The 23,887-nt window shown below is 51.5% G+C and overlaps 2 protein-coding genes across 3 annotated transcripts in view; one reads left to right on the forward strand and one right to left on the reverse strand.

Annotated features, from left to right (window-relative positions):
• Positions 1–3,431, forward strand: part of LOC122371768 (synapse-associated protein of 47 kDa-like) — a 56,623-nt gene extending 53,192 nt beyond the window's left edge. The window contains exons 7-8 of one of the 2 annotated variants that reach the window (XM_043348449.1): positions 1,195–1,329; positions 2,418–3,431. In XM_043348449.1, the coding sequence (XP_043204384.1) occupies positions 1,195–1,329; positions 2,418–2,434 (152 nt within the window). In that variant the 3' untranslated portion in view covers positions 2,435–3,431. The remainder of the gene's footprint in view (positions 1–1,194; positions 1,330–2,417) is intronic. The other variant, XM_043348441.1, reaches the window with a different exon arrangement.
• Positions 3,432–3,509: 78 nt separating this feature from the next.
• LOC122371787 (mitochondrial pyruvate carrier 2-like) lies at positions 3,510–7,529 on the reverse strand. Its single transcript, XM_043348483.1, has 6 exons — positions 7,421–7,529; positions 5,857–5,967; positions 5,395–5,435; positions 4,972–5,072; positions 4,065–4,160; positions 3,510–3,930 (listed from the first exon to the last, which is right to left on the reverse strand). The coding sequence occupies exons 2-6, from the start codon at positions 5,945–5,947 to the stop codon at positions 3,891–3,893; spliced, it is 369 nt and encodes a 122-aa protein (XP_043204418.1). The 5' UTR covers positions 5,948–5,967; positions 7,421–7,529; the 3' UTR covers positions 3,510–3,890.
• Between the last annotated feature and the right edge of the window lie 16,358 nt (positions 7,530–23,887).

Raw genomic sequence — 23,887 nt, forward strand, 5'->3', positions numbered from 1 at the left:
CAATATCAAACCATTCGCTGTTTTCGATGTATCGGCATCATACCTCGATCGCTATAGAAACGCGATGTAAAAATACATTCCATAGCTTGGCAGCTCAGAGGGCCAGGATTCGGATATCGCTAGTTTGACTCATGGTAGTTTCAGTCTTGTCGAGAGCATCAGATTCACCGCTTTTCACGTGGTTACGAAGACCTGGGAATCAGAAAGAACACACGTAACCACCGTTCGAGAATGGTAGATCTTAGCAAAAGTGACAGCAAGGGGCGAGTGGGGCGGTGGGCGACGGGTCGGTCAATGGAAGACGAGTGGGTCGGCTAGTGTGGGCGGATGGGTTGGCCAGTGTGGGTGTGCCGAAGCTAGCATGGGTAAAAACACGCCGGGCGGCGACTGGCCGCCCTTGTTCCCAACAGATTGGGTTAGTAAGGGAAAGGTCAGCCCGGGTGGACGACGCGCCGGGCGAGGCCGGTTCGCCCGATAGCATCGGTAGAAGACTGGGCAAGTGTTTGTTTTGGTGCCCAGTCCTTCCGTCCGGTCGGTGTACGGGCGACGTGAGCTGGTGACAATCAATTACAATAGCATGGAAAACTAATGACGCTGCACTGCGAGCTAGGGAAGTGATCGAGAGTATGTTATTTTTGGAAACAAACCGTTTGGAGACGATATGTAGAGTGGACGTGAGACATGTGATTGTTCTTTTGCTGATGTCCCAGTAATCATTCGCCCCTTCGTTAGTGCCCTCCGACAATATTAGCTCTTTCATCTGCGTCCTCGGAACGAGTCCTCCCATCCTCTCTTCCCGCGAAGTAACATCCTCCCCAGTGCCCTTAGAACGATTCCCCCGTCCTCCACCCACACACGTTCCCCGTGTCATCAGAAGAGACCCCTATTCTCTGCTCACGGAGTAACAGCCGACCTCTATGTCCTCAGAATGAGTTCTCCTGTCCTGTGCCCACGGAGTAACACCCACCCCATGTGTCCTCAGACTGAATCCTCCCTTCCCTACCCACCACTAACGACTACCCCTGTGTCCTCAGACTGAATCCTCCCTTCCCTACCCACCGACTAACGACTACCCCTGTGTCCTCAGACGGAATCCTCCCTTCCCTACCCACCGACTAACGCCCACCCCTGTGTCTTCAGAGTGAATCCTCCCCTTCCTTGCCCACCGACTAACGCCTACCCCTGTGTCCTCAGAGACTCGTGAGGAGGAGGAGGCGGCCGAGCGGCCCGACAGTCCTCACGAGTTCGTCTCGGACAGCATACAGCCGAGCTCGCAGGACCTGGAGGAGGTCCGCGCCGGCATCCGACAGCTGGGCATGAATAAAAAAGGTGCGCCGCCGCCGCCGCCGCCCGCTGCGCCCTGAACAGGGACGCGTCGTATGACCGGGCAGGGTGGTGGAGCAGGAGGGGTGTGGGCGTAACGTATAGGGTGGGGTACGTGGTAGGATCGTTGGTAGGAGGAAGGGGCTCGTATCATTTTGTGATCAGTTTTTAACACTTATTTTCTTTGCTTTCAGTCTCAAATAGTTTGTCACAGACCTTCTGTTTTAGGTTGCAGTCGGGCTAGATACGCGAATTATGTGATAGATGCAATACCTATAACCAAAGAGCAGGGTTCCACTCACGTTTATTGTTAGCGTGATGCTTGTGGTCCAATGACTGTGTATAGTCCTTAGGTGACTTGGTCAAGGTCAAGTTTTGTAAAAGTAACATACAGTTACCTGTACTCGTTAAAATTTTATTAATTTAACGTTAAATTAGACTTTAGAGTATATGAGGCTGCTGGAAAATGGACAAGCAAAAACTGTAACCGTAATTATAGCTCGGTGAGTATACCTAGGCACAAGGGTCATGTAGTTATTCTATAACATTCCGTCTTAAGGATTCCTTTTCCTTCGTTTTTCGTTTTATTTCTTTGTTTTCAATCTCTGGGTTTCACTAAACGTATTTCTTCACCGTTTTTATCCCTGTAGATGTTTCGTAGAGTGTAGTGTTTTGTTGATTTGCTGGCTACTGGCAGTAAAAGTCGCAGGCACCACAACGGCACTCACACATGCCCATATCCTTCTTTCAGTTTCATTTTCCTTGACGCACTCCTAGCTGAACCCTGCGAGAGCGGTTTTGATTCGTCTGTGTGCATTGTGAATAAACATTTTGCTAAAAATACCTTGTTTGCCATGAAAGCAGCTTACAATAATCTTCATTTGCTTCCTGCATTAACAACAGAGCTTCTCCAATCATCATGTTGGCAGAAATTCAGCTGGTTCATCCATTTTGAGGAGCATATGCTTTGGAGCGGCCTGCCGCCGGGTGCTGCAGTTGCGCGTCTGTCCGTTGGGCGGCGCTGCCGTCGCCGTGTTTCGGCGGCAGCCCGCCGGGCGGCGCTGCTGTGCTGAGACTGCGCTGGTCTGTTTCAGCGTCGGCCGCCCGCTAGAGCGCCAGCCGGCCGCCGGCACACGCCCCTCTCCCGCCCGCCGCCTCCGCCTCTCTGTCTGTCTTCACCCCTATCTATCTATCTGCCTGTCTGTCTCTCTGTTTCCGTGTGCGTGCGTTGTGGTGCATGCGCCTGCTAGCTAGCCAGTCGGTCGGTGGGTAGCGCGTGCAGCGAGGCGTGCGGCCGGTGGTCAGAGCGCGCCATGTGCCCTCTCTGTCGGCCAGATGAGGACTGGGAGCGAGAGCTGAACGCCGAGCTGGGCGAGTACGAGCTCGTCCAGGAAGACAGCAACGGTGACTGGGAGAAGGACATTGAGCAGATGCTGGAGGACGAGGAGCCGGAGGCGGACCTCAAGTGATCCCGCCGCCGGCCACTGTCGTCCTCGCTCGCTGCCGCGCGCTCCGGCGGCCGGCCCGCCGCCACTGCCGTCGCTTGTGCCGCCGCCGCCGCCGCCCGCACGCCGCCTGTCACCCTGCCTCCCTCCCCCTCCCCCGTCGCTCCGTCTCGCTGTAGCAGGTAGCTAGCAGCATGCCCGTCCCGCTTGGCTCCTGTCTCACCGCACCTGTTGGAGAGCCGCACTCTGCGGCAGAGGCGGCGCGCCACAGCCAGAAGCGGCGCACCTGCAGGCTTTCGGGCGCCAGCTAATGAAGCATTCCTCCAGGGCGGCCGCCGCCGGGAGGCCGCGAGTCGGTAACGTGGGCACTCCGCGGCCAGCGCGGCCGCGCGGACAATGTGTTTACCAGGATTTATCGATATATCACTGTGTACTTGTGTATGGCCGGGGCACCTGTGTGCAGACTGTTGATGTTTTGTAGTGAGTTGCTGCGCGCCGCTGTATTTATCGAGGGCGCTCGGTGCGTCGTTTCAGTGTTTTTCTCGCCGTGCGTGTGTGAATGTTTGATGTTCTATCCCCGGGTAGGGCGACCCCGGGAGACGACCGCGGAGCCGTCCGCGGCCGGATCGCTGAGACGCATTACACGCCAGAAGGGGAACTATAGACACTGTTTGGTGGCCGGAGGGGTGGAGAACGAGTGAGTCGAGAGCTAAGACACGTGATAATTATTTGAGAAGAGCGGATGTTGTACACCATCTATTCATCCCGTATCGCTCACGATCACAGACAAGTCTTTACATGATCTTCGATGCCTGAGATACGACAAAAATCGTAAAATTTCCTAATCAAATCATAAAATGTTCAGGACAAGTCTGCTGGCCGACTGGCTCTGAGGTACAGGTCAGTAGCTTCCTTCGAGTCGAGCTCAGTGGCAAGTTTCAAACAAAACGCACCCCATATATAAGAACTCTGGCACTCTGAGACGGCGCGGGCGCCGCACGGCCCGGTCCGTCAGCGGCGGCCGTCCCCAGTCACACATCACAGTATAGTTCGGGCACGCGGCGGCCGGTCGGCGCCGATACCCGTGACGCCGTCTGGTCCCTAAATGCGACTAGTTTGCCATTAGGAGGCGGCTTTCAGCGCCCGCTGCTCACGGTGGTACCTGAAACAGGCCGGGAGGTGGGTCAACGTTCTAACGCGCAGTGGCCGCAATCTGGCTTTCAAAAGCATAATTTGGACTGCTGAAGAAACTGGGAATTACATGCAGATAACGATTGCAAAGTGAAGTTAACTTACTTGAAAATTTTCCCTAGCTGGAAAAGGCCCGTGGCTGCCACAAAGATGTTCACGCTGAACAGACTGTAGTTCTTCGGTTTAATGACCATGGAATATCTGAAAAAGAAGAAACAAATGTGCTACAGAATTATGAAAATATGTGTAACTTAGCAGTGCGCATTTAATATCGAAAGTCCCGTCTCATTACAAACACGAGTATCCACTAGGCAGTCGCACAGCTGAGAGCTACAAGTCGGCGCCTCAAAACCGAGTGCACGTATCCGACGGAGCGACGACACAGCCGCAGCAGCCGTCATTCAAATGGAAATTCACGGGCCTAATTGGGACATACAGCTGTGGCTACATTCAAGGGAAACGGAAAATAACACAAAGTGTAGTACACAATACGTCTATAGACAATGAAACACAAATAACATGTGTCCTTGCGTGATGCGGCAGATAGTGTGGCACATGCCAAGGGTTCTCTTATGACTTATCACCGCTCGTGCTGTTTTGGACAAGTCGTGAAAGCCACACGCCGTGAAGTTCACGTTTCGCAACAGTGTGGTACACCGTGACCTGCGTGACCTCTGCTCTGCACAGGTCCAGTATCAGTAGGCAGTTATACCGGGGTAGCCAGTCAGGTGACCTGTGCACGCTTACGAAACTTCACCGATTTCTGTCTGCCAACGACCACACAAATACCACAGACCGAATTTCCAGGTCACATCCTTATCGACTCCAACAGTTCACCAATGCAACTGAGCATGACTACAGCCGTCACTCATCTTTCCATCTTTAAGGTCAATGACCAGACGCCAGACGGGCCCGCACCAGACATTCGTCAATGAGCCGTGGTTAGCAACGACCCCCCTCCCCCCATACAAATACGGCAGTTGTTCTGTGTGGCTGTATGCTGGCGTCTCACCTGGACCAGATGAGGCCTGTGGCGGCCAGCGCGCCGGCCTGACCCACGCTCAGCTTCTCCGCCGGTCGGTTCACATCGCCCAGGCCGGCAATCACCAGACACTGCGCCGAGAGCGGCGGCACGGTCACACCGGGCAGGGGAAGCGCGGGAGGTGAACGGGCACCGGTCACATCGGCTCGAACGGACTAGGGGTGACTGAAACTGGCTACATTCTCAGAACGGCAAGGTTCATATAGAATTGTCTCAGTATTGACGCGATAGCAGATATAAACGTTAAATTATTGTTATACGAGTTTCGAAAAGTTGATCGACGGGCTCAAAAGCCCACAAAGAGTAAATATTGCAATGGATGATGCCTCTTGGAAGATGTGTGAAGACCGAATACGTTTGCAGTAAATCAAAACGCCTTCTACGAGCACTTACCCATTTGAAAGCAGGAGCCCAGAAGAACACAGTTTTGGGACCTGAAAAGTGGATTGGGAAAGTGAGATACCGAAAAAATGAAAACGCCAACTATTCCCTCTGTTTACCTATTATCGTTGTAAGACATCCCCACAAGATTAGTGTAATTCATAAGACTTTAATTCGGATACCAACAAAAAAGTGGTTGACACAATATAACATGCCAAGTGAACAAGTGAGCACCGAAACACTTTACCGACAACACTTTCGGCCGGCGTACTATAACGGTAATGACTGGCATGTGTACGTCCGTAACACCTGTACCACCGACAGGTGCCGCCTGTATCGGTGTCACAGGTGGTCGTACCCGGGTACGGCCTCCAGGCGCGGTCTAAGCCCCGGTGACATCCGCACCGTGACATGCTGAACCGTCTACGCTGATCGGCGATATTAGCAAAGTAATCTTGGCTCGGCAATACTCACCGGCCGGGTGTTCCCACAGCGGCCGTAGCTTGTTCGGAACGTATACGTCGGCCGCCCGAACCACACTGCGGTAGGCGGCGGAGAGCACCATGGTTGGGCTGTCTCACACAGCTGTCAGAAGACACAAAACAGGTTAATGTATGGTGCATAATGACTGAGTCATTGCTGATTGACACTGTTGCAGAACAGGAGACAGAGCAGGTCATATCTTCCCTCAATAGTCAATATACAGTACACTGGGTCAGACCAGGGGTGCATTGTGATTCTACGCTGGCTGAAAAACACCAAACATCTGCTAGAAAGGAGGCAAGTGGGTTTGGGGTGCATGATGCTGCTGTGGCATGCAGTTTTGTGCAGGGACAGTCAGAAGGATTGCCAGAATGGGTACTGGCTGAAAAAGCAAATGTCACTTGCCAGCACATTTTGTTTTTGTGCTAGAGATCACGATACATCAAAGAAAAGATCAACAATGTAACAATCAAACCTTGCTTTTCATGGAGTATTGTATTCAAAAAAGTTTTTTTTGTATAAAACAAAACTCAACTGAAAGTAAAGTGGAACAAAATGAGGCAACTCTTCTCACCCAAACAAATCATAGGATGTTGAGATTTGAGAATGAAAGGTGGGTGAGGAGCAAGAAAAAAACGCATTTTTCTGTCTTAGCCAAGATTCTTACGAAGTCTTAGCAAGTAGCAACACAGGCAATGCATTCATTACGGTGTCCATGAGGAATTACCATGAATTATTTAGAAGCATCCATATGTGTCAATGATGTGAGTGGTTGGTGTTAGGCAGCCTTGTACACCCAAATCTGTCAGCTGCCAAATAGTTCTTTATTGTACAAAATACTTGCTTTTTTCTATGCACAACACTTTTACTTTGATTTGAACTTGAAGCTCAAAATGTGGAATTAATGGGAAAATAATGTATTCTGATTGATTGTGGCATTTGATATTTTGGACTCATGACAGGGTTGATCTACAGTTGGTGGGAACAGCTGCAGCCAGTTGAAGTCAATTAAGTGGGACAGGCTGCATCTCAATCTGGCTTTGAATGGCTGGAATCTAAATTATCCCTTTACCCAGAAACCAGAATCATATGATCAGACGGTAGGCATCGGGGCTCAGGGTCTACGCAACAAGCTCTGCGTAGCATGGGCTCTGGCTCTGTCAATCCATCTATTCAAACATTCGAGCTAAGTTTAATTGAAAAACTGCAGTGACACCATATGACATTGGGATTAATCAAACACCAACATGTAACTAGATAAACCAAACCTTAAATTACAGGCTGGAAAATAGAACTTGGAAGTCTTTGGAAACTACAGCTAAATAGAGCTTATGATTTGGAACCACCTGTAAACAAAAAAAGGCCGAATGAAACACTCAACAGTATGGTGAAGTATATAGGGCCTTGCACTCAACTCAACACTGGTCAGCAATAGGTTCTTCAGAGGGTTCTACGATATTCACAATGAAATTAATTGCTTTTCTGTTTCATCATCATACAAGTACATTTGGAAGATGACGAATTCATAAAAATAAAACAAAGCGAGGAAACTCACCTCGACCTTTATTTAAATAAAAATATAATTTTCCCCGCTAAGCTCTGTTGTTGTTGTTGAAGAGTTAGGGCCTGCTAAGCTCTAGATCGTCGAAACGTCGAAAGACCGCACCGCTTTTGCAACATCAGCGCCATTAAAGTTTCTATCAGCTGATGATGTGAGCATTCATTTTCACTGCTATTTCACTGCCTATTTCACTGCTAATCCTGCAATTATCGTATCATTCAAGAACTACCAAGTCGATAGGTTCGAAAATGGCACCACTTAATTTGCTTTTTTCTAATTGCACAAAATATGACTAACTTGAGTGACCTTGAAAAGGTCATCTTCAAATTGCACTTGACGTCAACGTAACAACGTAACAAAGCGACCACCCGACTGACAAGGGACGAAACAACAGCACCAAACGATTCGCCATAGGTATATATGTAATGCCGCCGGCCCGCCACCCGTCTCAATTCTTTTTCGCTAGCCGCATCGAGCGGTTAAATTCGGGTCGGTGACCTCGGCATTGGACTGGTGGATCTGGAAAGGGCTTTGAGACGCTGCGGGCGGCTTTCGTAGGTACCTACTTTCCGTGCTCCAATGGGAGACGTCCCGGCCAGGGCCTACTACCACTGCTCCTGCTCCTGGAGTATAGTAGTAATCCGGAGGGGCGGTCGTTAACGAAGGGCCTACACGACCGGCCGAAGCCCCCTCACACTCCCTCCTGGTTTGCTGTGTAACATAATGCATTTTTTTCAGCCAAATTTGTTCAGTTTTCTTTCTATGCGAGGAAATCTTCGAGACTTTGTCAATAGGTATCGGACAGGCTAATTCAGCGTACCTATCTATTCTCTTATTGCGGCCATTGCCCATTGGCCATTACCTACCCATCTTCAGCAACTATGAGAATGAATACCTACTGATCGAGACGGAAAAAGCACAGCCCGATTCGCCATATGCGATTTTGCGTAGGTAACATAACGACTTTAACGAGGATGGTGACATAAGTGACCTTAATGGCCTTGAAAAGTCAGCTTGATGTTTTTGCCCATCGCAATATTCTTCAACTACGGCCTGGTATGTACCGGGCCGATCGAAGTACATAAAAACGTCGCTATTCGATCCACCGTACCTATACCTACGATTTCATCAGCCGTTTCAAATTTGATGACTTGGGTGACCTTGGTGACCTCATAGGCGTTCATCGAAAACATGATGCCGCTTCTGTTGTAATATATCAAGGTAGGGGAAGCCAGGGGAAGCCCGGGCGCGGGGGAAGCTCGGCCACCCCGTTTCCGGCTAAATTATTCACAATCAAATGCTCAACTGTTTGTCCTTTCAGCGTGGCAGCTAAGGTAACGCCAGCAAAAAAGTTAAGGCTGACAAAAATTGCATATTGTTAAAGTTATAGCGCAAAAATGATATTTTAAGGGTTTTTAGCAAAAAAGTGAGATATGTTGCACTGTTAATGTTATACCATACAGTACTAATATTTATACGAATGTTATGTAAGGACCGTTTAAGTGTTTGTAATGAGGGGTGACGAGGCAGGCTGGCTTAAGTATGACATTTTTTCGAATATCGCTGTTCTAAAATAAAAATTAGCACTTTGGGGTAACCCCGGGCGAGTGGCCAAGCTTACCCCCAACCGAGAGCAATGCCACTAAACCACTGTTTTCCATGAGATAATAGGTACTGAGCAGGTTTGGTTTACACCTAGATCAAAGATAAATTTCGAAAATAAACATGTTATCAAAGACAAAGCCAGTCATGTCACTTAAGGTCAACTAGGGTCAAACTACGTTTTTGCAGATAACGCGACAGACAATGAAGCTAGAGCTTCAAAAATGGTGTCGTTGTGTTCTTCTTCATCAGCCGAGTCGAATGATATGCAATATGATGCATTAAGGTAAAAAGAAAAATAAATTTTAAGGAATTTTGAAATACACATTTTTTGTCAATTTTGCATGACGATTTTCATCGACCTGTACTGTATATGTAGTAGACGCTAGCTAAAATACCAGTAGTGACATAAACTCTAAGATGTCCAGAGCTAATCAGTACCTTAATATTTCACTTTCCGTTAATATTTGGAAAGCACATAATGGTTTCATCAACTCGCTGTAAAGCGCTGGGGAGGTGGCCGGCGTTACCCCTATGCCGGGCTTACCCCAGAAAAATCAACACTTTTTTAAAACTCGATTTTCTCAACCTTATACTTATTCCACGAAACCGAATTTTTGGGAAAACACGGCCACTGAACTTAGCTAGCTAGCAGGATATCAACATTTTATACAGCACGTATGGTATGTAATAAAAATGAAAAAGAGCTTACTATGCCGGGCTTCCCCCGGCTTCCCCTATAGATTAAATTTACAAAAATGTAATTGTCGAAAAGTTCAAAGAGGTCAAAAAAGTTTAAAAAGACTTAGTTCATCAAGGTATGCCTAGCCTACTGCCTACTGGCAACTTAGCCATGGCAACACGTTCAACACTTTTGGATTTATCGTAAAGATCATGACCATTTAGCAATGGAGTGGACAGTGGGGTCGGGGTGGAATCTTTCCTCATCCCAGTCGGGCGCATGCCGAGGCCAGCTAGTTTCTTAGGTAAGGTGCTGCATATTGCATGCATCCCTATGAATATTGACAGAGATCTACACTCTGCATACGGGTGTGCGCGGATTTTAAGCTCGAATCCAGGCTCTGTCATATCATACCGTATTATACCAAATGTAATGCCGTTAAGACATGACCCATACTCCGACACGAACTGGCCGTGGTCCCGCACGAGCTGTCGTCGCTCATGACAGTCGGCCCCAGCCCCGCTCAAGGCCAGGTCGGCCCGGGACATGCGCCGCGCGCGGCCTCGGCGACCGGTTGCCACACGGCACTGTTGTCCGTGCTGGGTCATTGTACCGTGCGCCGACCACGGCCGGCCCGCGTGACCCGCTCAAGGACACCCAGACCCGCGGCGCGGCTGAGTGCAGAGTGCACACTCACGCCACGGCACAACAGTGGCCGTTACATCTGAAAGAACAGGCGCGGGGAACGGTCATTCAGAGGATAGATATCATTATTGCCGACGTTTCGTATGGTAAAGATTGTGAAAAATAATTAAATAAATGCATAAATGTGCATTTTTACTGAACCGGCGCCCGAGTGCGCGTATGGGCAACTCTGTAAGCGAGTGCATGCAAACGAGTGTTTACTTTCAGAGATCTTGGCCATTTTTTGCCCAGGACTGGACAACAGAGGCAATAAAAGTTTACATTTTCCGGATTTCAACATTGTCCGAGGCATAGGTAGTAGGTACTCGGTACCTAAGCTGTCGCAGAAAAGTGCAACCGATGGCTCAACAAAGCCATTTCTCTAAGTTGTCCTCGAATCGCGACCATATGGCTCAGAGGACGAAATCCGTTGAATTACCTTATTGCTGTTCTGAGAGTGAAAGTCGAAGGAGACCAATAAGATAGCCGCAATTTATGCCACTGGCGTAAATCTGCACTTGTTAGTTGTTATACAAAATTAATTTTATCTTACCATATATGGGAGAATTGTATAGTGTGCTTTTATCAAAAGTTGGATAAAAATAGGCATTTTTATATTTAGCTTTTTAGGACGTGTACCTAACATGTTTAGGTATTTGTCGGTACTCCGTGCAAATAAACGAATGAAATGTGCAAAAACTAGCATCCAATTCGAAAGCCGGACCTTTTAGTCGTCGACAAACTTGTTCTCCCAACACTGGAAGCACAAGACAGATGGCTTAAAGGGACCCTCCCACCTTCAAAAAAGTTAATGAATTGGCATGAAAGTGATGTCGCTCGGTTCAGAAAGAGCAAAAAACGAATATCTACCAAATTTCATCGAAAAATATTCACCGGTTTTCAAGATATTAGAGTCTTAGACTTTTACTTTTGTTTACTTTTTGGGATCTCCGCTGTTCCTAGCGACTTTATTTGAAAGTGCGGCATTTGTTGCGCGCAAAGCAGCATATTCCACCGCGTGCTACAAAACGTTTTAGTCAAACATTTAACGGACGTTCGAAAGCCTGATGACGTCATCAGATTCCCGTAATGGTTAAGAGATATGGACCACGCTGGTCCCACCCTGCAAGTAAAGGGAAGAAATTTCTTGAACACCATAAAGCTGCGGGGGTTGCGACCAGGATAACTGGTGGTTTCTGAGCCTGGCCGCAAACTTGGCTATCTCAACTCAAAACTAATGCTAAGGTGGGAGGGTCCCTTTAAGCTGAGTTGCGCCCTTTAGCTTGGGAGAGCCTGATAGGACGCACCGCGACGTATCGCAAGAGTGGGGGCTCCGCCAGAACGCTTCGGTGTAGTAGAACCGAATAATATCGGCTAACTTCTGCAATGTATTTCGTCTTTCACGTTGATTGTGTCGTATTTTGTGTCTTTAGTGTCTGATGTAGTGCATTGTGTCACATTAGCCGTTTTCACGACAGGGTATGCGGCGAATGCACCTAATTTGACCAAACCTGCACCTGATCTCTTTTACAGCAAATAGGTATCTTCATTTTATGAATTCATTTCAGTGTTTTAATCGATGATACTCTGATAATATGGCAAAGGAGGCATATAAGCAATAAGTGCAGCCCTAGCTGATAGCTTCTAAGAGATACACTCAAAACTAATTTGACCAAATCTGCACCTAATCTGCACCAAATGTGCACCAAATGTGCACCAAATGTGTACCAGATTGCCGTCGTGAAAACGGCTATTGCGTGTGTACGTGGAGACGTGTGATCTTTGAGAAAGGGGGACGTGTAGTTTATGTTACGGGCGGCTGTGACCGCCCGTTGTGGCATGCCTGGCGCCGCCCGTGGCGCCTCCCCGGCTGGCCGCGCTCGGCGCCGCCCCTGCCGCGTGGCCCTCGGGCGGGGTCGAGGGCTGGCGCTGGCTGGGCGGTCGGCGGCCCGGGAGAGGCAGGGAGACCGTGGTTACGAGCGGTTGGCTCTGTGGTTCTTGTTTGGGCCTCTGCCGATAATACAGTAAAGCATCGAGTCTGAGTGTGTTCAGCTCCCGCAACATTTGGCGCGGTCGGTAGGACTGCAGAAGACGACAAAGGGTGAGTTCATTAATTTCATTTGATGATATTTATTGAAATTTAGCTCATGAATGTTGATTGTCGTAACTAGTCTGTGCTCGACAAAAAGCGGGCGGTTTGCTCGAAAATAGAACGCCGATATTTTCTGTTCTGAGGGGAACGTTAGGAATAAGGCGGTCCGCCTGGGTGCAGTTTTGAATAATTTGGTGAATTGTTTCCGCTGGCCATGGATTTCAACGACACTATTTTGGTATCGCGAACCCCTCGTTTTGCGGGTATAGAGACAGATGATTGGGAGCGGTGGATATCTCGTTTCGAGTCGTTAACGGTGGGACTCGGAGACGTTGAGCGAGTTAAGCGGCTGTTGCCTCTGCTGGATGGCGTCGCACTCGATTATGCGCATTCGCTGTATCAGGGTGACAGTTCGTACTCTGAGATAAAGTCAGGACTGGGGGTCCGGTTTGGTCGGTTAATCGAGCCCTTACAGGCGCAGGCCGAGCTGGGGCGCGCCTCCCAGTCGCCGGGGGAATCAGCTGAGAGCTTCGCTGACCGTATTAAGAGACTGGGGCGGGCTGCGTTCCCTCATTCTACCGGTCCGTCAGGGGAGGGAAAAGGTCCTGAGGAAACGTATGCAGAGAGGGCGTTCGTGATGAAAACCCTGACGAGTCGGTTCATATGTGGACTTCGGGATGAGTGGCTCCAGACGAAACTGTGCCACCGTAATCCTGAGTCACTGTCTGCGGCTGTAGCGGTGATCCGAGAGCTGCATAAACGCCAGGAGGTCGTCCAGGCGGTACGCGCTGCTAACCCATCGACGCATACAGGTACTGGGCCCCTTCCCCTGGGTGCTGTAGCGTCAGCTGTTCATGCAGAGGTAGGAGGTGGGTCGCAGCAGGATGCAAGGATAGCTCAGCTGCAGCAGGAGATCGGCCAGCTGCGGTCTTCGTTGGAGGCGTTCGCCGTTGCCAAGACGGACCACCTGCCTGAGGCTGTCAAATGTTACGGGTGTGGTGCCCCCGGCCATTTTCGGCGTGACTGCCCGGTGGTACGCCGTGGTCAGCCGAGATCTGGACCGAGAGCCACCAGGGTGAAATGTTTTTCGTGCGGGCAGGAGGGTCACATTCGGAGTAACTGTCAGTCGGCTGTACAAGCTGCCACCCCGCTCCAACCGTTTTGTTTATTCTGTGGCGAGGCTGGGCACTGGATGGCGGCATGCCATTCTCGCCTGCAGCAGGGGCCTCCAGCAATGGGTGGACGTCGGGGGCTGATGTCGAGGGAAGCCCTTCCATCTGATAAGCCGGCGGAAAACTAGGGGCAGCTGGCCCTGTGGGACAAGAGCCGGCTGCGTGTATCCAGTCCCGATTAACTGCAACAGCCATTCGAGTCCACTTGGGCAGCCTCGAAGTATGGGCGCTGGTCGATTCGGGTGCCGACTTTTCCATGGTCAGGGATGGGCTCCAGCAGCGGTTGAAAACGGAACTGGCTTGTCAGGCCACCACCCCGACGCGGTCCGCGAAGGGAGCTGGTGGTAGCCCCCTGAACATCGTTGAGGTGCTCCGTGATGTCCCTATCCAGGTGGAGGAGGAGTCGATTGTGTGTCCACGACTGGCTGTGGTGTCGGGGCTGGTCTATGACGTGATCCTTGGACGTGACTTCTGTTGCCAAAACAGAACTATCATTGACGATGAGAAGGGGGTGATCCGTATGAAAGGGATGACGATTCCACTTCCAACATACCCTGAGATCCGTCCCCCGCGGGCTAGAGTCATTCTTGGCGATGCAGTAACACTACCAGGTCGTTCGGTAACAACGGTAGCAGCAGTGGTGCAGCGACTTGATGGCCAGGGACCTTTTGTGACGTCAGCAGGCTCGGTAAGTGGGATGATGGAGCCAAGCCGCACGGCGGAGCGTGAGGATCTATTGATTCCACGGGCTGTGGTGGTGATCGCCTCCAATGGCACCATACCTATCCGGTTGACGAATGTCGGAGCGGAGGGCGTCCGTCTCTTGAAGGGCTCTGATGTCGGGACGTTCCTTGCGTTTGGGGGCGGTGAAGACGCCCTGTGTGTTTTGTGTCCCGGGGCAGACTGTGCCGATTGCAATGTGGCGAGCTGTGGAGATGGAGGTAATCCATCTCATGATCCTGGAGAGGTGGAACCGGAGGTGCAGCAAGCCCTGTCACCAGAACTGACAGACTTGAGTGAGAGAGGTCGTAACAAACTACGGGGTTTATTTGAGACCTACAGTGACGTCTTCAGTAAAAGACCGGGAGACATTGGTCGTACAGGTGTGACAAAACACAGGATTGACACGGGGGATGCAGTCCCAGTCAAACAACGTCCACGACGGATACCCATGAAAGTCCGAGACCAGGTAGAGAAACAAAAAGAAAAGATGTTACAGGATGGTGTCATTGAGGAAAGCGAAAGTCCGTGGTGTTCGCCGGTCGTGCTGGTGCGCAAGAAAGATGGATCCTTCCGCTTCTGCGTCGACCTGAGGGCTGTGAACGCAGTGACGAAGGGCTTCGCCATGCCGCTCCCACGAATCGACGACTCGCTCGATACCCTGTCAAGGGCGAGGTGGTTTACCACGCTGGACATGGCCACAGGGTATTGGCAGGTTGAACTGGCGGCTGAAGATCGAGAGAAGACGGCATTTTCGACTGGAAAAGGCCTCCATCAGTTCAGAGTCATGGCAATGGGTCTCAAGAACGCCAGCGGCACTTTCCAGAAGATGATGGAACTGATTCTCGCAGGCCTTGACACCAAAAGCTGTTTGGTGTACTTGGATGACGTCATCTTGTTCAACAGGACCGAGGAAGAACATCTGGCTACCCTGCAGGAGGTACTCCTGAGGATTCAGCAAGCCGGGCTGAAGCTAAAGGCACAGAAATGTCGATTCGCACGCAAGGAGGTGACTTTCCTTGGACATCTCGTCTCCGAGGAAGGGATACGTCCAGATCCGCATAACGTGGACAAGGTCCTGGCCTGGCCGCAGCCGTCATCTGAGGAGGAGATGAAAAGCTTCTTAGGCCTGTGCGGGTACTACGCGCGGTTTATTCAGGGGTATGCCGCGATTACAAAGCCACTTAGGGACGCCGCAGTAGAGGAGGGACGAATCAGGTGGTCCGAACCGATGCGCATTGCATTCGAGCTGTTGAAGTCCACTCTGTCCTCGCCTCCCGTACTGGCTTTGCCAACAGGTGAAGGGACGTTCGTCCTGTATACAGACGCATGCAACTCTGCTGTGGGTGTGGTGCTGGCTGAACGCATTGGAGATGAGGAAAAGGTGATCGCCTATGAGAGTAAGGCACTCACAAAGCAGCAGACGAGATGGCCGACTTACGATAAGGAACTCTGGGCGATCGTTCATGGCATCAGACATTTCCGTCAGTACACTGTTGGTGCCAGATTTGAAGTGGTGACCGACCACAAGCCGCTGGCAAACATACCGACATCGATCGCAGCAGAGCGAGACGGCACAGGACGTCGTGGTCGATGGGCGATCGAGCTGAGTTCTTTCGACTTCAATGTTCGGATCCGCAGCGGTCTGGCCCACGGGAACGCTGATGCGCTGTCTCGCAGACCACCAGATATGGCGTCTGCGGTCCGATCTGGTCAAGCCCAAGGCCAGGGGTGGTGTCCCGGTCGCTCTGTCTCAGAGAGAGGAGATAGAACGGAGACGGTGGGGTCAGTAGCGGGCGGCTCGCCCGCGCCGACGGAAGGCGGTTCGCCTGAGTCGGTTGTGACTCTTGTAGCTCCAACTGCTGTATTCTCAAGGCTTACGCAGGAACCGGCTGCTGTATCAGTCGCTGTGTCACAATCAGTCCAAGAACGGACCCTCCCTCCAATCGCCCAGGCGCAAGCCAGTGACGCGACGCTGTCGGCTCTCCGAAGAGCACACGAGAGGAAGGAGAAGCCAAGGCCTGCAGCGTTCGCTGGGTGGGGAGTGCTGCGAAAACACTGGAGCAAGGTGCGCGTCATGAATGGAGTAATCGGCATTGCCTCGGGTCGACAGTTCCAGGCGGCGGTGCCTCAAACTGAACGGGCCGAGATCATCCGACTGGCGCATGATGATCCATCGAGCGGGCACATGGGTCGCAGACGGACCATCGCCCGGGTGAAGGCTCGATTCGTCTGGCCGGGGATGAATGAGGACATCCGGAGCTTCTGTGCCTCGTGCACGCCGTGTCAGCGGCGGTACAGACCGGCACCCAAAAGACGAGCACCGATGGTTACCGAGGTTACCTCACGACCCTTCCAGAGAATAGCCATGGACATCACGGAGATGCCTGTGTCGAGAAGAGGCAACCGATATGTGCTCGTGATCATGGATTACTTCTCAAAGTTCGTACGAATCTTCCCGATGCCGAATCAGAAGACAGAAACGGTGATGGAGGCACTCCTTCACTGGGTTCAGGAGCTTGGTGTTCCCGAGAGGCTTCACACAGATCAGGGCGCTCAATTCGAATCTCTGATGATGCGTGAGCTGTATCAGAGGCTCGGCATCCACAAGACTAGAACAACGCCTTATCATCCTGAGAGCGACGGGATGGTGGAGCGCTTCATGAGGACCCTGAAAGACATGGTGTCGAAATACATCGACAGCCAGGGCCTTGACTGGGACGAAAGTACCAGATCATACGCCATGGCCTACAATTCTTCCCTCCACGAAACCACCGGTCACACACCTTTCTACATGATCCATGGCTTTGAGCCTCGGTTGCCTCTGGATGTAATGTACGGAACCGATGAAGTCGCAATACCAGCTGAAACCTTCCTGAACAAACGGCTGAAGAACATGAAGCGGGTCTTCGCACAGGTGAGGAGAGCCTCTCCCAATCAGCTGCTCGAATGGCGGTTCGCCATGACAGCAAACTCAATTTTACCGCGTACCCAACGGGCTTGAAGGTGTGGGTACGAGACCACACTGCCGCTGTGGGAGGAAAACCGAAGCTGGGTCTGCCGTTTAAAGGACCGGTGACCATCGTCGAGAGAAGAGGCACACCGGGGGAGGAAGTTACCTACCGGATACAGGACGTCCGCGGCAAGACACGCGTCGTGCACCACAACGACCTCAAGGAGTTCATCCCTCGTCGGACCGACTTGCAGCCAGTTCAGGATCCGAGTGGTCCAAATGGACGTGGTGAGGCCGTGGGGGTGGATCCCGTGAGCGACTGTGGTAACGAGCATGGCGTTCTGCTCGAGGTGCCGCTAATGCACTTACTCGGGAGAGCTGGCCCATCTGGTGATGTGGGCGTCGCTCAGAGGGGAATGTTGCCGCCAATGTCATACGTGACCAGATCAGGCCGAGTATCGCGACCACCTGAAAGGTTCCAGGCGGGACTATGAGTGTGGTGGAGGTGGTGAAGGCTGTGATTGTGTATATAGTTGTAATGTAAATAGCGTGTCGTAAGTGTCGCATTATTCAATGTATGATTGTTTCCGTGAGGGGGGAGGGGTGTTACGGGCGGCTGTGACCGCCCGTTGTGGCATGCCTGGCGCCGCCCGTGGCGCCTCCCCGGCTGGCCGCGCTCGGCGCCGCCCCTGCCGCGTGGCCTCGGGCGGGGTCGAGGGCTGGCGCTGGCTGGGCGGTCGGCGGCCGGAGAGGCAGGAGACCGTGGTTACGAGCGGTTGGCTCTGTGGTTCTTGTTGGGCCTCTGCCGATAATACAGTAAAGCATCGAGTCTGAGTGTGTTCAGCTCCCGCAACATTTATAGTCATGTTAGCTCTGTGTGACCGGCTGAGACGCCGCGTGGCCTGCAGACGCGCCTGGGGGACGCCGTCTAGCCGACACTGACAATGTTCTAGAGGGGGTGTCACATTACATATGTGGTGGCGGCGGCGCCGAGTCGCGCGAGAGGTGGCGTGTGGTTGGAACGGTCGCAGGAGAAGCACCGAATACACTTATCTACACGATATTTACACATGCCACAGCTCAATCGCAGCCAGCAGTCCAGAATGAATAAACGTCAAAACTCTCGAAGCGTCCCATATAATAATAGGCGGTAATTCGCTCCCATTGACATGCCACAGTCGGGAAGTAAAGCAAGTATGTACTTACCTATTTATATATGTTATATTATAAGTATACCTAAGTATATTATAGTATATTATATATATTATAGTATAATATAAGTGTATTATATTATGTTATAATATGTACCTATATATAGGTATCTATACACATAGGTTCACGTAGATATCGATAACTTAAATGTCATTTTCACGACAGAATCAAAAAGCCTGGCTATCCCCATGGCCCTATATTTATGTTATGTTATCCTGGAGTACGGCTCGGCCAAACCGAGTTAGCTGAGGTCACAGTAGATATTTTTGTACATACGGCATGTCCGGCGTTTTATTGCAATTCGTAATTATCTTGCATCTCAGCGCCAAATAATTAGCTTCTAGGTACAATATTATTACAGCCGACAACCGCTCCGGCGAGGGACGGTGATGACGCAGCACAAATCGCGTCCACATCAGTGCATCGGTCGGGATGTGTAGGGGTTAGTCAGTTTTCACCTGCTATGACAGGTGTAAAATGTCATTGTAGCGGGGTTTCGCGGCGTTGCGGGGCTAACCGGGCAGTGGCATTCGTGAGTGGGATGGCTCGAGTGGGGTGTTAAAATCGGCCTAGTCGGTGCGCTTCTACTCGTAAAAGCCCTTCTCGGTTCAGCCCCTCGCGAACTCGTCCCGACTCTGTCTTTACATTCTCCGGGGCGATCAATCATCGGAACACATAGGCCAGGGTTAGGGAATGGGAGATAATGATAAATGATAATCAATTACCCTCGATCATATTGGTATAGAAAATCAACTCTATTTAACAAAAAGTCCCACTCTCAAACAACAGCGCCCTTCCTAGCTGAGGGCTATCTCCACCGGATATACACAACAATCATACTTCCACTCGTGCATCCCTTCTCACTTCTGTCATACGTCCAGTTATACCTCATAATTATCAGAGTTAGCCGTCTCCGATCCCTCCCTCTTTGCCTAATCCCCCGGTGGTGCTAAGGCGTGCGCAAGTCGTTATTGAGTCATTGGCCTTAAATTTCATTAACCGTTATCCCTTCATAACCACAATGCTCCGTACATCAGACAAACGCTTCATAATGCTCACGCTACACGAATAGAATATACGAACCACCACAGATTTCGGCACTCCGCCCTTGAATTACGCGACTTATAGCGGGTCCAAGGACCATGCCGAACTACCTACTCACAAATAAACACACACGCACGCAGGTTTGAGCGAACAATGGACTTACACATGGGCCGGTAACCTTTGCAACAACGTACGCAGCCCTTGTCTTACTGCCACTCCGTGTGGACCTACCTTCTGCTGCCAGTGGTCAGTCAGCATCTCTAACACACTCCAGCCCACGGTTCCGGAGCTAGAGCTCGCAGGGCACTCAGTAGCCCGGGCTTTCCGCGGCGGACGTATCTAAAATTTGAAAGCCGGGTTGGGTAACTAAAGTCCGTCCGTGATACTAATGACCGCATCTCGCACCAGCCATAGTTCAGGGTTTCCGGGCCAACCCGCGACCTAAAAGGGGTTAGCTCTCGTCGGCTAACTACAAAGACGACACGCGTCTTCCACGCACGCAGGTCCACTCGGGACATCCTGCACTCAACACACATCGTCGACTACCAGCACATAGGTGTCCAAAGCCCTATCTATCCGTGGCTGGTAGTTAAAGGGACTGTCCCACCTTAACATTAGATTTGAGTTGAGATAGCCATCTTGATGGACGTTCTTTGAAAATCAGTGCCGTGAAAACCGTTTCTCCAGCAATTACTTCATCGCAAAGAAATTTGAGTTTGATTTTGACATCTGTGCAAATAAGTGCCACAATGTATTGGTATAGGCACTTAAATCTGATGACGTCATCAGGCTTTCGAACGTCCGTTAAATGTTTGACTAAAACGTTTTGTAGCACGCGGTGGTATATGCTGCGTTGCGCGCAATAAATGCCGCACTTTTAAATAAAGTCGCTAGGAACAGCGGAGATCCCAAAAAGTAAACAAAAGTAAAATCGTAATATCTTGAAAACCGGTGAATATTTTTCGGTGAAATTTGGTAGATATTCGTTTTCGCTCTTTCTGAACCGAGCGACATCACTTTCATGCCAATTCATAAACTTTTTAAAGGTGGGAGGGTCCCTTTAAGCTGTCGTCACAGACCTATTCGAAAGGACCAGAGCATGGCCGGAGCTACTCGACTGACTGCGGGTGGCCAGCACCGTCTGACTGCGATCACCCGACTCGAATGCTCGGTATCTAATGTTCACCCCCGTCTTGCGGCATTATACGTTCCTTCGCGGGGCATTACTCTTCCGGCGGCATACGATTCCCTCGCTAAGACGCCCGGGGTCCTAACCACCTCCGAAACTATCTATGTCGCTCTTCAAATGACGTCCCGCGCCGACCACTTGAGGGACCGATAGCGGGCCTACCTATCTTTTTGAAACCGGGCTGGGTAACTAAGGTCCATCCGTGATACTGATGACCGCATCTCGCTCCAGCCATAGTTCAGGGTTTCCGGGCCAACCCGGCGACCTAAAATCTGCCCAGCCTCCGAGGCTGTTAATCCGAGACGGAACACCGTCATCTCGCGGCGGCCCACCCGCCGATACACATCCCAGGCGACGGCCCACGTGACCTTAATTATCACCCAGGCCTACCCTGGGCCGGAACAATCGGGCCACTGGTCCCGTGTCCCGCTAGCCAGAGGTTAGACAGACTACAGCCCGTCGTCCCCTCCGAGCCAGGACACGAGGCTGACCGGGTAACATTTCTTGAAACCCTCCTCGGCGGTCTGTGCCCGACTCGCCTTCATCCTCACGTTTAATTTCGCGACTTATTGCACGCATCCAGGGCTTACTCAATCGAGGCCTATATCTAGTGGGGTCTGTCCGAGTTTAGCGTCATTCGGGAAACCCGATTTTTCTATTTGTACAGTCCGCGTCTCTACTCGCGTCTCATCTCCCTCCTAACCCATGGCCGCGTCGGTGGATTCTCCACGCACAGGGGCGTGACGTGCATCATCTATCTCCCCCCCCCCCCCGAGTTCCTTATTCATCTTAGGTGTGGGCTGACTTTAGTGGGAATGATTTACTGAGACTCTAGCTGGAGCTAACAACTCATCATTCTCGTTCTCGTCCTCCACCGTCACCCCTTTTTTCAAAGTTGAGCCACCGACCAGTGCGGACCAGGCTGAGCGGAAATCCCTTAGTTGAGGCCGTTCTGGGTTGGAAAAAGGGAACGTATGACCCGGCCAGTGCTGACCAGACGAGGATAAGCAGCGCCTGTGCGGGCGCTGTTAGGCAGGAGGATGAACAGCTCCTGTGCGGGCGCTGCGTTGGTCTTAGGACAGGAGGATAAGCAGCGCCTGTGCGGGCGCTGTTAGGCAGGAGAATGAACAGCTCCTGTGCGGGCGCTGTTAGAGGAGAATGAACAGCTCCTGTGCGGGCGCTGTTAGGCTGGAGAATGAACAGCTCCTGTGCGGGCGCTGTCAGGCAGGAGAATGAACAGCTCCTGTGCGGGCGCTGTTAGGCAGGAGAATGGACAGCTCCTGTGCGGGCGCTGTTAGGCAGGAGGATGAACAGCTCCTGTGCGGGCGCTGTTAGGCAGGAGGATGAACAGCTCCTGTGCGGGCGCTGTTAGGCAGGAGGATGAACAGCTCCTGTGCGGGCGCTGTTAGGCAGGAGAATGAACAGCTCCTGTGCGGGCGCTGTTAGGCAGGAGAATGAACAGCTCCTGTGCGGGCGCTGTTAGGCAAGAGGATGAACAGCTCCTGTGCGGGCGCTGTTAGGCAGGAGAATGAACAGCTCCTGTGCGGGCGCTGTTAGGCAGGAGGATGAACAGCTCCTGTGCGGGCGCTGCGTTGGTCTTAGGACAGGAGGATAAGCAGCACCTGTGCGGGCGCTGTTAGGCAGGAGAATGAACAGCTCCTGTGCGGGCGCTGTTAGGCAGGAGAATAACCGGCCAGCACTGAACAGACGACAATAAGGGGTGGAATCGGTTCAGATGTTTGAGGCCAGCCTGGCCACTCCCGTGGTCTCCGAAACATGTATAGTTCTGGTCGTCCCGTACGCTGTACTACCAAACCACTGAGCCAATCACTGACGGCCGCGCCGGCCGGCTCCACCCACCTTGAGATGGATCGGGCCCAACGGGCTCGATAAACTACCTGGGCCCTATCGGATTTGGATGTCCCTTGAGAACCAGGCAGACGAGAAGAAGAACTGTTCTGTTACCAAATACTATGGCGAATTGGATACCTCGAAACCACTTCCTCTCCCAACGACTTCCTCTCCGGCTGGGTAGATGGCATATGGTCTGTGACATTTTACTCTCCGGTCCTTTTCTTTCACCACTCCTTACACTCGTATTACAATATGTACAAGTCCCATTTATTGACATCTTCCTGACACAATGCTTTAAAATCCTGTACATGTCAAACTTGGAAAAGAACGTTCCGTGACCAATGACCAGGCCGTCCGGCAAGTGAGCCTCACACGCTGCGCGGTGCGGTACAAAGTCGCCTAGCCCCTTTCCGACTCACCATGGTACATAATCCCCTCCGTCTTGATCACCACGGAGCACCAGACGAGGGTTCACTCCACGTCGGCACGCGTCTCGCACCACGCCCATAGTTAAATAATTGGCCGAAATCGGATTGTTAAATCAGGCTACCTAGACTGAAAGTTCTCAAAATAAATTGAATTACCTAAACTGAATGGCGCCTTAATCACCCCGGGGCGCCGGACGAGGGTCCACTCCACGTCGGCACGCGTCTCGCACCACGCCCATAGTTAACTAGTTGTCCGAAATCGGATTGTTAAATTAAGCTACCTAGACTGAAGGTTCTCAAATAAACTGAACTACCTAAACTGAATGGCCTAAATTATTGCGCAACGACACCAAAAAAAAAGGAAACATAATGTGGCTCACATAGCAGTAACAAAAGGGGGGGGGTGATTATTTGGAGGATTTAGGGACTAGGTGCGTGCCCGTGATCACCATGACCTTACTTGAGATGGAGTCGCTGACATGATGGCCGTGTCCGTCCAGCGCCCGGCCAGGCGGCCGGAGCCGCCGCCCGCCGTGATGCCAGCCGCTGGTGTCTCGTGGGCTGTCCACGATGTCAGATGTCAGCCGAGAGCGAAGAGCGGCGTCGAATGCGTCGTCCGAGGGAGTGCCAGAGACCGGAACGCGTCGTCCGAGAGAGCTTTTCAGTTCCGTTTCATCAACTTATACTTCTGATGACGTCAAACTTCAGAGGGCCGGGCAGCATCACCTTGTCCAATCTCCGTCCTCCGTTCTCTGAAGCTACACTCGGCTCCGCCCTCGAAAGTTCGTGATTTGCTGACAAAGTTCGGTTCCCCTCCGGCCATGGCAGT

Source organism: Amphibalanus amphitrite, unplaced genomic scaffold (assembly GCF_019059575.1).
Source record: "Amphibalanus amphitrite isolate SeventyFive unplaced genomic scaffold, NRLGWU_Aamphi_draft 000036F_arrow, whole genome shotgun sequence".
Lineage (NCBI taxonomy): Eukaryota > Metazoa > Arthropoda > Thecostraca > Balanomorpha > Balanidae > Amphibalanus > Amphibalanus amphitrite.